Raw genomic sequence first — 16,858 nt, forward strand, 5'->3', positions numbered from 1 at the left:
ATGGATCTGTCTGGTGGAAACAGCTCTTTCTGGGTCAATGAGGAGTACAAGGATGAACATGCTGAAGGTGATGAGGATGAACTCAAGAAATCCCTCAAGATCGTGGCCCTCACCATTTTCAGCCTGGTCTTTGTGCTCGGCGTGTTGGGGAACGGAGTTGTCATCTGGGTGACGGGCTTCAAAATGAAGAAAACCATCAACACTGTTTGGTATCTCAACCTCGCTGTGGCCGACTTCCTCGTTACAGCGTTCCTGCCCCTGATCATCACACAAATAGCAATGGATTACCATTGGCCTTTTGGCAAATTCATGTGCAAACTGAACTATACCGTTCTACACATTAACATGTATGTCAGCATCTTCATTCTAATGGTCATCAGTGTTGACAGATGTGTCTGTGTGGTGTGGCCAGTGTGGGCCAAGAACCACCGCAGTGTCAGAAAGGCGTCTTGTGTGAGTCTGGGTGTCTGGGTTCTGGCCTTGGCTCTCAGCTCCCCTTACTTCATCTCTTATGACACACGGCCCTCCTTCCGTGATAAGGACATCATATGGTGCTTCAATAACTTTGCACTCACTGATGACTACAGTAAACCCACGATACAGTTGTGGAAGTTTCGGCGTGGGGCCATGATCATCACTTGCTTCCTCATGGGATTCGTGGTCCCTTTCACCGTAATCGTCTCCTGCTATTCTGTCATCATCTACCGGCTCAGGAGGAATCGCTCTCTGGCCAGGCACTCAGGTCGCCCCTTCAAAATCATAGCAGCTGTTATCATTGCATTTTTCTTGTGCTGGGTCCCCTTTCACATCATGGAACAGATTGAGTTGGTGAATCTCATAGAGTACAGTGACACGGAGGGTAAGTTCAACATTTGGTTACCCGTAGCTGGCAGCCTAGCATTTATTAACAGCTGCCTGAACCCGCTGTTGTACATGTTCATGGGTCAGAATTTCAAGGATGTATTTCGCAACTCTATCCTGAAAGTGTTGGAGAAAGCCTTCACTGAAGAGCTGCCTCAGACCAACACTTACACAAACCCAGGGACCACCAGTCATAGCAAAGGGAATTCCTTTTCTGCGGCACAGGTGTAGGTTTATTTTGTATTTATTTTAGCAAAATTGTAAATAGCTTTTTATTGTTTTCTCGTTACATTCTTAAGATTGAAACGATGATGCAAAATATCCAAAATAATATATTGAAGTTATAGTTTTAAAAACAATATTGTTTATAATCGTACATAGTCACAAAACTGATTAAATTTTTGCGTTTGTTTGTTTGTTTTGGCCATTGTTTTTGTTTGGCAGGCATATGATGATGATGCACACTTTACATTTAGCTATTTAATTGCAACTACAAAATTGATGATCATATTTATAATCTCTTCGGAGCACAGATCTCTTCCAGACCGGGTTGTCTACCCAGGGCTGTGTCAGTCGGGTGCAGTCTTCAGCACATGGACCCATAAGGGTCCATTTGGTTCCATTTGTACCCTCAACGAGTAACAAACCTGTAAGGTTCCATTTGGTTCCCTTTGTACGTTGTCAGAGTTACAGACCCCTTGGTGGTCCACCGACCTGACATTGAGAAACAGTGGTTTATTGTATGGTGGGTACGTATTTTGGTTACTGCAACAATGGGGTTGCCTGGCTTGTTGGTGCATCTATGTTTTATTTTTATTTTTATTTGTTTTATTTTCTACATTTCTTGTTCTCATGGGCTCATGTCTAAAACGAGTTGCCTGTTGCTGCATGTATGTTGACAAGCTTTGTTTGTGGTGTTCACAGCTTTTAAAGTGCTTGTTGGACTGTGTACTGTTGATTAACATCATTGTGTTTTTTTCTGCATTCAAGGAGCTTCCTTTTTATAGTTCTTTCATAGTTTTGAACCATTTAGGAAGCCCTGCACCCTGATGTTCTGTTGTTCCTACATTTAACATGAAATATTCTCTTCTGTATAATAACTTATTTAATAATCATAATAATAATAGTGTGTGTGTGTGTGTGTGTGTGTGTGTGTGTGTGTGTGTGTGTGTGTGTGTGTGTGTGTGTGTGTGTGTGTGTGTGTGTGGGTGCGTGTGTGAGAATATTAAACCCAGCATTTGTCATTGAGGCTTCAGATTAATACGAAGACAATAAAAAACAATGTGATAAATAAAGTTAATATACAATCATGTAATATGTTGTTCTCCATCTCGTCTTCTACCACAACAACATAAGATTTAAGCGAAATTATGCTTTGGTAGAGGTTTGGGTTGTGTAAGTTACCATGGATCTCCAAATATTCTCAATAGTTGCTCTGTTGATTCAAAATGTATATTCCAAAATAGTCTCCTAATCGATGTACACTGCATGGTGATACAAAGTCACTCTTTTTTTTTTACAGATTTTGACAATTGATAACATCACAAAACCTTCTTTCTTTAAAATAAACTTTATGTTGATTTATTTTGTAACTCTTGTGACTCTTGTTCCTGCAAGTGCATTCCTTATTAGTTGTGTCATGTCTTGTCTCTCCACCCTGTGATTATTGTTTATTTGCGTCACCTGTGTCCTGTTTGCACCAGCCAATCCCTGTATTGATTGTTCTTGAGTGCACCTGTGTCTTATTTTCCAAGTGTATTTATTATACCTGTCTGTTTCCCCAGCTATATGTATGTTTGATTGTCTGTTTCTGTAGCACGGTTTTGTGTCAAGTTTTTGCCTGTCTTCCCTAGCGTTTGGGTCTAACTTTGAAGACATACAACTGTCATTTTTGAAAATATCTCAATACAAATGTTAACTTTTCTATAGTTATTACAAAGATAATATACTTTTTAATTTTCACTTTTGAAACCTTAAATATTTTTAAAAGCAAGTCAAGTACTTGCAAATTTGACTGAGCAACTTTCACTTTGAGTCATATATGACCAAGAGTGACTCAATACTGAGTACTTTGTCTACTACTGAATACTGTATGTTCTGTATCCACTACAGTTTAGACACAGACAGACTGTATGTATTCTGGATGATCCAAATAAAGTGCTGTCTGTGAAGGAAGATAGCATTATTTATGTGTTTCAACCAGGCCTGGAATTTTGTCATTTTAGGGGCAAGGCCATTTGGCCTTTGGTGTTGTAAATTTCAAATTTCAAACAAAATAAAACAATGATTTTCAGTTGACAAAAATAAATAATTGAATTGAATGTATTCATTTCAATACATAAAAATTATAAATTTTCGTCAAAAGTTCACACATGCGCAACCCTGGACTTATCAGAGTCACTGGGCTCATTTGAAGATGGGCATGGGGAGTAAGGGGGAGTTCAGAATCTTAACAAAAGACACTCAAGTTTAAGTGCCCCCCCCTGCTCCCACTTTACATGTAAAAAGTGAAAGTTACTATGGCTATTAACACCATAGGTTTACATGATATTAGCTACAGTACAACCTCACCAAATATGACACCATAGCAGACACCAAGGCACCAACCTGCTCATCGGGAGCAATTAGGGGTTCAGCGTTTTGCTCAAGGACACTTCGACACTAACTCTGGGGGCGCGCCCCAGCCCGGGATCGAACTGGGAACCTTGCAGTTTCCAGTTCACTCTACCCGGCCACTCTACCCCTCAGCCACTGCCGCCCCTAATGTCCAAATAAGGTGATTGTGAATGTAAGCAACGACGGGTAGGCTATCGTAGACATTAAAGTGCTTCACACACACATTTAAATGTCAAAGTATAACTGAGATAGAATGCAAATGCTGCGATGCGTTGTGAGCTTGAACATCTTCTATTTTTTTATATTTCTTTTAACACTTCTGGAAAATCTTTGAATTTGTTTTTGGAAAATATAAAAAATTCTATATAGCAACCATTGATAGTAAAAGGAAAATGCACTTTGTAATTTATACTTTTGAATACCTGAGTATTTTTAAAAGCAAGTACTCTTTAACTGAAATACAAATTTGACATAGCAACTTTCACTTTTAGTTCAGTAATATTGACCAGGAGTATAAATACTTTGTCCAAAACTGGTCCTTTCCTATGGATTTAAAGCCCATTATAAGAAATATTTTCACTTAATTGTGACATTTGAATATAAATCTTGAATCTTGTACATGCTGTTTATATAAAGTAGAAAAGTAATAATAACAATAAACAACACAATTAAAGATTTCTGAAAGTTTCTGTTTATTTATTTAATTTAAATTGAAACAATGTTTTTGCATGTTTTTGTAATGCCAAAACTGAAGATCTTATTATTCAAATGTTTAACCCATTAAGACTTGAGGCCGATTATACAAATGCCTTCTAAATCAGTAATTCTCAAACTTTTTCTTCCCCCAAATTGATATATATTTGGCCGCGGACCACCATCTAAAAATGTTTTGTGGCAGGGACCCCCAGGAGAGAATAGAAGGTTTGTGTTAAAAAAAATCTAAAGTATGCAACATTTTTCAAACACTTTCGAGATTTTTCAAAAATCCCCCCCCAAAAGCTCAGCGTGTGGCACAAAAGTGACACGCTGTGAGCTTGTAGATCTGCTATTCCTGCTTTCTGCTGTCCCGGTTTTAATGGGTTTAAGTATCTAGAATATTCCATTCCTTGAGTCCATTGACTCCTGTCTCTTCAGCAGCAGGTTACCAATCATTTCCTCTCATTGGCTCACTTGACTGTCACTGTCACACATTATCGTCCGATTGTGCAAAATACCACATTTTCTTTTCAAGATTATGCTGGGGACCTGACCTGGAGCCCCCTCAAGGACCCCTGGTAACACAGGTTACAATAATATGGTAGATTTGATAGCCTACATGGCAAGTAGCTTATTAAAACATGTTTTTGTTTTAAGAATACAGATTTAACCAAACAAATGTCACTTAGGCCTACAGCACCAACCAAGATATACCGATAACAGAATGTTATCGTGTTTTATGTATGTATGTACAGTATGTATTGTCACGTAAAGTGAATAATAAAGCTAGCTGGTCTTCTATGCCAAGTCTGCTATGCGCAAGCGCGCAACGGTGTGTGTGTGAGTTGTCGTTGAATGGCACAAGGAAATAAAAAATTTGGGAGGAAGACACTAAAGAAGTGTGGGCACCAATACAGAGGCCTAACCCAAACCTTAATCCTAAACCTAAACCTTAGCCTCGTGTGGCAAGACAATATCACACTAAATCTGCCGAGCGCAATTCTTTTTTGCAATGGCACAATCGTCTGGAACCAGGCTACCTAAACCTAACCTTAACCTCCTAGAACTATTCCTAACCTTAACCGACTAAACTAATCTAATTTGTCTGAAAATGTTTTGGAAAGGGGAAAAAATTATAATAATCTGAATGTAGTTGCAATCCGGTACTACGCATGCCAGACTTCAAAATATTTTAGAGCCTGGATTTCCTCTAGTCCCCACTCCTCCGAGGTCTGGTGCCCACTCTGTTTTGGTGCCCAGTTTTCCCTAGTTCTCAGAATGTTTTGGTGCCCAACCTATCCTGTTACCAAATGAATGTGTGTGCATTCCACTATTTAGTCAAAAAATTATATGGAAAGAAGCAGTGAACCGTTGCCCCTCAGTTTGGTCTTCTGCCCCTCACAAAATGACATGCCCTGAGGCCACTGTGGCCTTAACGCCCCGCCACACTGCCCCAGCTGATTGTACCATTTCCTCCTCTGCCTCTTTAGTGTCAATAAAGACCAGTGTCTTTTGTTAAGATTCTGAACTCCCCCTTACTCCCTATGCCCATCTTCAAATGAGTCCAGTGACTAAAGTCATGGGCTGAGCATGTGTGAACTACATGTATTAAAATAATAATAATAAATCAAATTAAAATATTTATTTTCTTCAACTGAAAATCATTGTTTTATTTTATTTTATTTATAACACCAAAAAATTATAAAATTCCAGGCCAGGGTGAACCACATATAACGCTGTCTTCCTTCACAGACAGCACTTTATTTGGATCATCCAGAATATATACAGTCTGTGTCTAAACTGGGATAAGTTTGCTTTGCAGCAGTGGTGGATACAGAACATGCCCAGTAGTAGACAAAGTCCTACTCAGTGTTTGAGTCACTCTTGGTCAATTATGACTCAAAGTGAAAGTTGCTCAGTCAAATAAGTACTTCCTTTTAAAAATATTCAAAGATTCAAAAGCACAAATTTCAAATTATATTTTCTTTATAATTGCTTTATAATAGCAGACAATTATACATTTGTTTTAGTTTTTTTGTGAAACATTTTCATTTTCAAAAAGGTTAAAAAATAGTTGTGTTTTCAAGCAAAATTATTTTTTATATAGCACTCGATGTCTTGCATCGACTGACGGACAGACGGCACTGTCTGTCTTCAAAGTTAGACCCAAACTCGACCGATATGGGTTTTTCATGTTCAATACCGTCGCCGATACCGATAAGTTAACCTCGCGTCACCAGTCTTTCCACCTCGGAGGAAAGCCTGGTATGCGTTACTAAAGACCCATATGATCCAGTCTAGGCCACGCCTACTGAAAAAAGAAATTAAAAAAGAATCCTCTTTCCGGATTGTCGCGATCCGGTTTTGCGGTGCCGCTTTGTTTTGGTTCCCCAATCCCTATTTAAATGGAATAGAATTTCCCCGTGGGATAATATGGATAATACAGACGCTAAATAGTCTCCGGAAAGTACACTCACATAACATTTATATTTAAAAAAATAAGCTAAACTACGCCGCATCAAGGATTTTATTAGGACGGACCTATTTTGGGGTGAGACGTCTTTCCGGTTTGTCGCGATCCGGTCAATGATGACGCGGATGACGCACCCGTTGACGTAGGGCTACTTCCGCTCCCGACCGGATCATATACCCGAAAAGGAATGCTGCCTACGCTACCGATTAGTAGTGATCAAAGAGGCCGATAGCCAATATTAAGAGCCAATTAAAACATTAATTAATTAAATTGTTTTTTTTATTGTCAAAATGTACAGTAACACAAAATAGCGTTCTTTAAAACATTTAAAACAAACAATATTTATCAACTTGAAAAAACTTTATATACTGTAAGTGCAGGGAGCTCCTACATTTAACAGCATTTCTTATATACTGAAAATTTTAAATAATTAACTAAATAGATCCTCAAATGTTTTGTTCTATCAAATGCAGCATTATAATTAGCTCCCACTTGTAGCAGCATTTTGTATGAATTGAATTTTAAATAAAACATTATAAAACTGTTCCCCAAAGTTTTTTTTCCTGTGAAAAAAATAATAATAATGAAAATAAATAATAATAAACTAATCAAATAAACCAGTACAACTTAAATTAAGTTGTAAGCTGGTGTTCATCATCATATGCCTGCTAAACAAAACCAATGGCCAACACAAAATTAAAATGGGTGTTGGACTGTCTACGATTACAAATAATACTGTTTTTTTTACAATTGTGCTTATTAAAATCAATTCTAATAACCCTACAACTGTGCCTCAGAAATGGAATTATCTTTGCTATGACTGATGATCCCTGGGTTTGTGTAAGTGTTGGTCTGAGGCAGCTCTTCAGTGAAGGCTTTCTCCATCACTTTCAGGATAGACTTGCGAAATACATCCTTGAAATCCTGACCCATGAACACGTACAACACTGGGTTAAGGCAGCTGTTGAGACATGCCAGGCTGACAGCTATGGGTAACCCAATGATGATCACATTATGCAGCGTTTCACTGTGATATGTCACCAAGATAGTCACCAACTGAATCTGATCTATGATGTGAAAGGGGGCCCAGCAAAGGAAAAAGGTGGTGATAACAGCTGCTATGATTCTGAAGGGGCGACCTGAGTGGCTGAACAGAGACTGGTTCCTTCTGAGCCGGTAGATGATGACAGAATAGCAGGAGACGATGACGGTGAAAGGGACCACGAATCCCACGAGGAAGCGAGTGATGATCATGGCCCCAAGTCGAAACTTCACCAACTGCTTCACTGCAGGTGAACTGTAGTCATTGGTGAGTACAAAGTTGTCGAAGCACCAGATGATGTCCTTATCATGGAAGGAGGGCTGTGTGTCCCGAAAGATGCAGTAAGGGGAGCTGAGAGCCAAGGCCAGTACCCAGACACCCAGACTCACACAAGACGCCTTTCTGACACTGCGTGGTTCTTGGCCCACACTGGCCACACCACACATACACATCTGTCAACACTGATGACCATCAGAATGTAGACGCTGGCATAGATGTTTAAGTGTAGAACGGTAGGGTTCAGTTTGCACATAAATTTGCCAAAAGGCCAGTGGTTGTCCAGAGCTGTTTCTGTGATTTTCAGGGGCAGGAACGCTGTGAAAAGGAAGTCGGCCACAGCGAGGTTGAGGTACCAAACATTGTTGATGGTTTTCTTCATTTTGAAGACCGTCACCCAGATGACAACTCCGTTCCCCAACACGCCGAGCACAAAGACCAGGCTGTAAATGGTGAGGGACACGATCTTGAGGGATTTCTTGATTTCATCCTTGAGGACTTCAGCATGCTCATCCCTGTCATTGTCCTCCCAGAAAGATCCGTTTCCACCAGACAGATCCATGGTTTTATTGTGATAGACAGCAGTCGTGGTCATATAAAACTAAAATAACAAAACAAAGCTTTGTTTTATTACACCATTTATTAATTGTCTTAAGGTCTTCCTGCATATGGCTCAGTAAGACTCCATAACCATTTATAATGTCCTATATACACTTGATGAATCATTTCACACATCAACATTTACAACCCTTATTTAAAGGCAATGTTAGTGATATACAGTGGTGGAAAAAGTACTCATTGGTTCTACTTAAGTAAAAGTATCAATACTGCAATGAAATAGTGTAAAACAAGTAAAAGTCCGGTAATCGAAATTTACTTGAGTAAAGGTACAAAAGTATTGGCTATCAACTATCTAAATATACTTTAAGTACAAAAGTAAAAGTACTCATTATGCAGAATATCCCATTATACAAGTTTTCAAATCTTTTGAAAATAGCTCACAATGCATTGTGAGCTTGTAGATCTGCTATTTTCAAAAAGCCAAAGTTTAAATAGGGCTGAAGTGGGTAATGTATGTTTCGTAATAATGATCAAAATCTACAAAGTAACTAGTAACTAAAGTTTTCAAATAATTGTAGTGGAGTAAAAGTACAATATTTGTCTCTGAGATGTAATGGAGTAGAAGTAAAAGTATATAGAAAATTTAAAATACTCCAGTAAATTAAAAGTACCTCATAATTGTACTTAAGTAAAGTACTTGAGTAAATGTAGTTAGTTACTTTACATCACTGGATATTTATGTCACAATAAGTGTTAAATAGCTATTATTCCTCATTCTGACTGTTTAGATTAATAAAAGAAGAATAAATACCAGTTTCAATGTGTTGAACCAGAAAAGTGACTTCTTCAAACTGTAGTCAGTGAATGCTGAGGAACCCTTATCTCTAATAAAGTGTGATGAAATGTCTGACCTCCCCCAGCCGTACGCAGGGGGAGGGATGGAAGGAGAAATGACAGTAGCGCTCATATTTGTTATTTATAAAAACAAAAACAAAAACAAAAAAACATATAACTAACTAACCCAAAAAAGAATAACTAAAATAACTAAGTTTTTTCATTCTGTGGGAGGAACCCGATGACAAAAAGATAAAAGAGAGAAGTATGACTAACTATGTTACAGAACCTGTACATTTTATGAACTTCATGTTTTAATGTGTTGCATCTGAAGTGCACAAAATAATGCATGCTTGAGTTGGGAAAAAAACAACATTGTAGTGGACTCTAATTAATAACATTAACATAAAATTGAGCTTTCATTTGATCCATGTGTCAGCCATGATGGTGCAGACGATAGAGACAAAGCTACAGTTGGACTCGACACTCGAGCCAAGTAGTCCAGGAGCCAGGCCCAGCCCTCAGGATGTTCTCTGCTAACTTTTTTTCACTATTATTTCCTGTTAGCATGTACCTTGGGCCATCACAAGTTCATACTGAACACCCCCAACTCGGGGCCGTTTGGTCTCAGGGTCCCCAAAACCCCTTTTTTTGGTACATGTCTCTGGCGAAATTATGTTAATGGGAATATTAATTGACTAAAATTACATAAATTGTCTTACACATGACATTTGGCATGGAGTATCCTGACACATAGGGGTAAGTAGCAAAATAGGATTCTGGTGCTTGCTACCATTGTATTTCAAAATATCACCCACAACATCCCCAGAAACACAAGCAAATTGCTGTCTGCTTGACAAATTCTCATGATGATTATTTTCCAAAACTTTATGGTGAATATAACTACCTCTCTTGTATATACAATACATGACATGACATGACATGACATGACATGACATGACAGTACAGTACAGTACAGTACAGTACAGTACAGTACAGTACAGTACAGTACAGTACAGTACAGTACAGTACAGTACAGTACAGTACAGTAAAATGCACTACACTACACTACACTACAGTACAGTACAGTACTGTACTGTACAGTACAGTACATGATAATACAGTTACAGTATAATACAGTTACAGTATAATACAGTACAACTATTTTGTGCAAATCCATTTAAAAGCATTTGCTTTCCTGCTGGATTATTCACTTTTCATATTTCAAACTTTTTTTACTAGTTTGAGCAGTACATATGAACCTATTGTTACATTCTAGGCTTCTGGAAAGCTACTGACTGAATATTCAATTTTCACCATATATTCTTTATTCACCATAAAGTGTTGGAAAATAATCATATTAGATGAGAATTTGTCAAGCGGACAGTGTGTTTCTGGGGATGTTGTGGGTGATATTTTGAAATACAATGGTAGCAAGCACCAGAATCCTATTTTGCTACTTACCCCTATGTGTCAGGATACTCCATGCCAAATTTCATGTGTAAGACAAATTATGTAATTTTTGTAAATTAATATTGCCATTAACATAATTTCGCCAGAAACATATACCAAAAAAGGGGTTTGGGAGCCCCTGAGACCAAACAGCCCCGAGCTGGGGGTGTTCAGTATGAACTTGTTGTGATGGCCCAAGGTATATGCTAACAGGAAATAATAGTGAAAAAAAAGTTAGCAGAGAACATCCTGAGGGCTGGTCCTGGCTCCCGGACTATTGTTATGTACACGGCAAACGTGCGTCAAAGCTTCCTGTGTTATACTTCCTGTAAGTTTACTATGTATGATCAATTTGTGGTTTGTCTGAAAGTTCCCTTCTTCACCACCACTTTGCAGTTTTTGCTGAATACTGCAGCACTTGATGTATTTTCATCTACAGCCCCAATAAACAGAAAGAGGACTCCTGCAAGGATCTCAAACTTTTTTGTCTCACCATCGTGGGTCAGAACCTTTATTCATTCATTTTCATGGAGCAGGCAGGCAATGAAGCAGAAAACCAGAGCAGTGCTCAGTTCACTGAACGACCACTTGAGGTCAGTGTTGCTCTTGCGCTCACTGCTCGCCCCCCTTTGCCTTGTGATGTCCTGAAGCCAAGGTCAGCACATAAATGGGTCCTCATGTGACCTCAGCGGGGGTGAAGCATCAATGGTCATGTAGGAGCCAGGGGACGTCCCCGTGATAGTGAAGGTAAGCAACGACGGGTAGACTATTGTAGACATTAAAGGGATAGTTCACCCAAAAAAGTACTTATTTTCTCTCAATTACGCACCCCATGAAGCCTTGAATTCATGGTGATTGTTTTGTTTTTGTCACATTCCTAAGCCAATAATTTGATGACCGGCAGGAAGATGCTAATGTCTCCGGTCATCAAATTATTGTCTTAGGAATGCGACAAAAACTAAAAAATCTCCATGAATTCAAGTCTCCATGTGGTGTGTAATCGATAGAAAAATTGGGGGGTGAACTATCCCTTTAAGACTAGATATCAGTGCAAGTGTAATTAACACTGTACGGACTCACGCTTAAGGCCTGCCATTAACTCCAAATCGGGGGACCCGCTCCCCAGAGTTTTTTGTGTCTCCCATTTCACAGGTCCATGGACTGTTATTACAGACCCCCAGCTGCAGATCAAGAGTGTGATTGCGGACCATATAGAGCACGACTGTGGATTACTACTATATTATACTATACCACTATACTGTATATTGTCTTAACATTCAAATTGTATACTATATAATATTATTGTTATGCTATATTATATTATTATATACTATCTTACACTATTATAGTTATTATTATTGTTATTGCTACTTGTATTTGCTTGTATCCCCCTCTCTGTTTCTCTCTCTCTCTCTCTCTCTCTCTCTCTCCCCCCGACACGGCCAAGGTAGATGGCCGCCAACGCTAGAGCCTGGGTCTGCCTGACGTTTCTTCCGGGTAAGGGGGAGGTTTTCCCACGCTTGCTAGCTCAGGGTGGGACAATGTCAATGTTGGGTCTCTGCGCTACATGTTAAGTTTCTTGAGACAACTTGTTGTGATTTGACTCTTTAATAAAATTGAATTGAATTGAATAGCCTTTTAAAACATGTTTTTGTTTTAATGGTAAAGATTAAAAAAATCCCCCAATATGCTTCTGTTGGTAATAATTAGTGGTTTGTCTGAAAGTTACCTTCTTCATAACCACTGTGCGTTTTTTGCAGAATACTGCAGCACTTGATCGATTTTCATCTACAGTACACTTTGTGGCTAGGACTTCCGTTTCTTCTTTCTTTTTCTTTTCTGATGAAGTCAAATTACTTCTGGTTTCAGTTCTCTTGTATCAGTATATATGGCTGAGACTTCTCCTTTCCTTCACCAGCTCCTTTCTTTCTCTCTTCTGGCGAAGTCTTGCAAATGAGTTGTGGTTTGTCACAAAGTGTCTAACCATGTGTCTTGGCAGGCAGCCTAACAAAAAAAAAAAACATAGTATTCGAGGTCGGTAATGGTGATGGGATGTACTCACCACTGACTGCGTGTCTCAGTGCATGGTCCATCGCCCCAATAAACAGGAAGGGGGCCAGGGTGTCACCTATTGGACGCCTGCGAGCATCTCAAAGTCTTTAGTCTCACCATCGTGGGTCAGAACCTTGGCTCGAGTCCAACTGTAGCTTGTCACTATCGTCTGCACCATCATGGCTGTCACATGAATAAAATGGAAGCTCAAAGATGTTATTAATGAGAGTCCACTACAATGTTGTAGTTTTTCCCACTGATTTGTTTCATGTGAGACATACTCAAGAATGCCTTATTTTTTGCACTTTAGTTGCAACAAATTAAAACATGAAGTTGATCAAATTGACAGTTCTATAACAGTCATATACTTCTCTGTTTTATCTTTTTGTCATCGGTTTCCTTCCACAGAATAAAAACTGTAGAGTTATTATTATTTCCGTTATTAGCATTATTATTATTTTTTCCATAAATAACAAATATGAGTGCTACTGTCATTTCTCCTTCCAGCCCTCCCCCTGCGTACGGCTGATGTCAGGCGTCAGACATTTCATCAGACCTTCATAGATATAAGAGCTCCTCAGCATTCACTGATCACAGTTTGAAGAAGACACTTCTCTGTCTGGCATCACTCAAACACATTGAAACAGGTATCTATTCTTCTTTATTTTAAAAATAAATCTAAACAGAATATCAATGATTGCTATGGGTATATAGAGCTATTTAACACTTATTTTGTATGTAACTTTTCTTTTAATGAATACAATTTAATTTTGTCCAATCTGTATGGTAGAGTATGTTAATACAATATAACTTATACAATTGGGGTGATTATATTTTGTCTCCTTGCTCTTTTATTGAGACATTTAGATCGTGTCAAAGGTCATGTCTCACCTAGACACAGGATCTGACACAAATTATGACCTGATGGGCAAGATAAAATGTATCCCCTGAGCAAGCAAGCAGGATCTATCAGCTCAATGGTAACACATTTCAGCACTTACGACAGGAAACCGGGTTCAAATCCGGGGTAGAAGAGGAAAGTTACATAGTTTTAAAAGGGGAGCTAAAAGGGAAAAGGGGAGCTTTAAAGGGGAAATTTGGACCGCGGTTTTCTTACCTTTTGTATGATGTTATGATATCTTAGGATGAATGGTACAGTATAAAAATTTCATAACTCCATCCCGGGTCCGTCACAGCTTTTCATATCATAACATCATAGAAAAGGTAAGAAAACCGTGGTCCAAAATACCCCTTTAATGTAATATCACGCACATTACCTTTAAATAAGGGTTGTAAATGTTGAAATGTTTCATCAACTGCATTTAGGCCATTATCAATGGTTAAGGAGTCTTACTGAGCCTTATGCAGGAAAAATTTATAAATATATATATATATACACAACACCTTTAAGGCAATTAATAAACGGTGTGATAAAACAAAGCATGTACCTTTGTTTTGTTATTTTAGGTTTTTATGACCACAACTGCTGTCTATCACAACAAAACCATGGATCTGTCTGGTGGAAACAGTTCTTTCTGGGAGGACAATGAGGAGTACAGGGATGAACACACTGAAGGTGATGTGGATGAACTCAAGAAATCCCTCAAGATTTGCCAGCGTGCTGTCTACATTCTGATGGTCATTAGTGTTGACAGATGTGTATGTGTGGTGTGGCCAGTGTGGGCCAAGAACCATCGCAGTGTCAGAAAGGCGTCTTGTGTGAGTCTGGGTGTGTGGGTTCTGGCCTTGGCTCTCTGCTCCCCTTACTTCATCTTTTATAACACACAGCCCTCCTTCCATGATAAGGACATCATCTGGTGCTTCAACAACTATGCACTCACCGATGACTACAGACCACCTGCAGTGAAGCAGTTGTGGACATTTCGACTTGGAGCCATGATCATCATTTGCTTCCTCATGGGATTTGTCGTCCCTTTCACCGTCATCGTTTCCTGCTATTCTGTCATCTACCGGCTCAGGAGGAATCGCTCGCTGGCCAGCCACTCAGGTCGCCCCTTCAAAATCATAGCAGCTGTTATCACCACCTTTTTCCTGTGCTGGGCGCCCTATCACGTCATAGAACTGATTCTGTTGGTGAAAGAGCGCAGTGAAACACTGGATAATGAGCTCAACAATGGGTTTCCCATAGCTGTCAGCCTGGCATTTCTCAACAGCTGCCTGAACCCGCTGTTGTACGTGTTCATGGGTCAGGATTTCAAGGATGTATTTCGTGGGTCTATCCTGAAAGTGTTGGAGAAAGCCTTCACTGAAGAGGTGCCTCAGACCAACACTTACACAAACCCAGGGACCATCAGTCATAGCAAAGAGAATTGCTTTTCTGAGGCACAGGCGTAGGTTTATTTTTGTATTTATTTTAGCACAATTGTAAATAGCTATTGTTTTTTCATTACATACTCCAAAATGTTTACTATATTACGTTTTAAAAACAGTATTGTTTTTAATGGTAGACAGTCACAAAACTCATTACGGGGCCAGAGCTCAGCTCTGGACCTGTTTTAATATTGTAGGTATTCTGTTTCCGCCACTTTTCGCAGTTCTGGGTGAACCGTGCTGTCGCTTTTTACGAAACTCGGCCATATGGTAGATGGTCATGAAAAACTATCAAGAAATAAATCTCACAATCTTTCGTCAAAAGGTGGCGCTATAGCACTCAATTGAAAATGCCAACTTTGAACAGGTACAACTCATGCCCTGTTTGACCTACAGCCATAAAACTTCAATACACACATGCGTCTACTCATGATGAACAACTTTAACCCTCTGACTTTTGACCTCTGACCTTTAGATCTCCCACCATTTTGAATTATATGAAAAACAGTTAAAACCTATCTCCTCCTGGGATTTTTGAGTAATCTGCACGAAACGTTTTACACATGAACTTTGGACCTATGCCGACAAACCTGTGCAAAAGATTTTCCATAAGTGAAAAAATGAAGCTTTAATGAGCCAATGAATATTGCAGTTTTATGACAATTATTCATCTGCCCCTAACACATACATGCAGACTCACATTTCTTTGAAACTTCTTCGTTAATGTTGAGGGTCATTCCAAATATTACTGAAACCAATCTTACTCCAATTGGTCAAAGGGGGGCGCTATAGCGATTTTTTGAAAGTGCAAACTTTAAACAGGCAAAAGTCATGCCTCGTTTGGCCGACAGCCATTAAACCTGTTTACACATGTGCCTTGACTCATGAGGAACACATGTATCACGTTGACCAGTAAGCTCCGCCCTTAGATTGTCCGCAATTTTGAGCAGTTTGAAAAACACTTAAACCCAGGATTTTTCAGCTATTTGCGTGAAACTGTATCATCTGTGTGATCTCCTTTTTCACAGGTTCTTGTCTGTTGGTCCAATGGCTTCTCCCTTAAACGTGAGCCTCACAACCTGAGGGTTGCCGGTTCAAGCCTCACTTGATGCAGACTCATTTAAGTTGAATTGCAAAAAACATGACTGTATCAATGAATACATGTACAAACGGTAAAGATAACATGAAATGCTTATTTGAGAGTATGTTTTTTCAATGTATGACGTACTTCATTGTGAAAATAGCCGATCTACAATCTCACAACTTTTCAGATAGCAACGTTTTGTGAGCTTGTAGATCGGCTGCTTTCACTGGTTTCGGTTTCGAGGAGACATACAATTTCTCTATTGGTAAATGGTTTGTGAACGAGTGATCTTAGTGTTAGTGAAACAGGGGCTTGGTTCATGACAGAAGGCAAAAGTTTATGATCTTCAACAGACAACATCAGCCTGGATGAAGCTATAGCACTGCAGGTAGTGTCTCAGCTTGTGAGTCCAAAGGTTGAGAGTTTGATTCCTGTCAATGGCAATAGGTTGAGCTGTCTGTTTCTCTCACTCTGTCTGTCTATCTGGCTCTGGTAGGTGGGTCATTCCACTTTACAATTGCATCTCACAAAACATGGCTGCATCAAATAATGCATGTGCAATTTTTTAAGATAACATGAA

At 39.1% G+C, this 16,858-nt stretch overlaps 1 protein-coding gene and 1 pseudogene across 2 annotated transcripts; one reads left to right on the forward strand and one right to left on the reverse strand.

Annotated features, from left to right (window-relative positions):
* Positions 1–15,218, forward strand: LOC308095707 (chemerin-like receptor 1; the record flags this gene model as incomplete). The annotated part of the gene is made up of 2 exons (XM_080442746.1): positions 1–605; positions 14,717–15,218. The coding sequence occupies 2 exons, from the start codon at positions 1–3 to the stop codon at positions 15,216–15,218; spliced, it is 1,107 nt and encodes a 368-aa protein (XP_080298872.1).
* On the reverse strand, positions 7,427–8,526 carry LOC308094861 (chemerin-like receptor 1; annotated as a pseudogene). Its single transcript has one exon. The product of its transcript is annotated as a chemerin-like receptor 1 (transcript).
* Positions 15,219–16,858: the final 1,640 nt, after the last annotated feature.

The sequence above is a fragment of the Gymnoscopelus braueri genome (assembly GCF_963280865.1).
Source record: "Gymnoscopelus braueri genome assembly, chromosome: 11".
NCBI lineage: Eukaryota > Metazoa > Chordata > Actinopteri > Myctophiformes > Myctophidae > Gymnoscopelus > Gymnoscopelus braueri.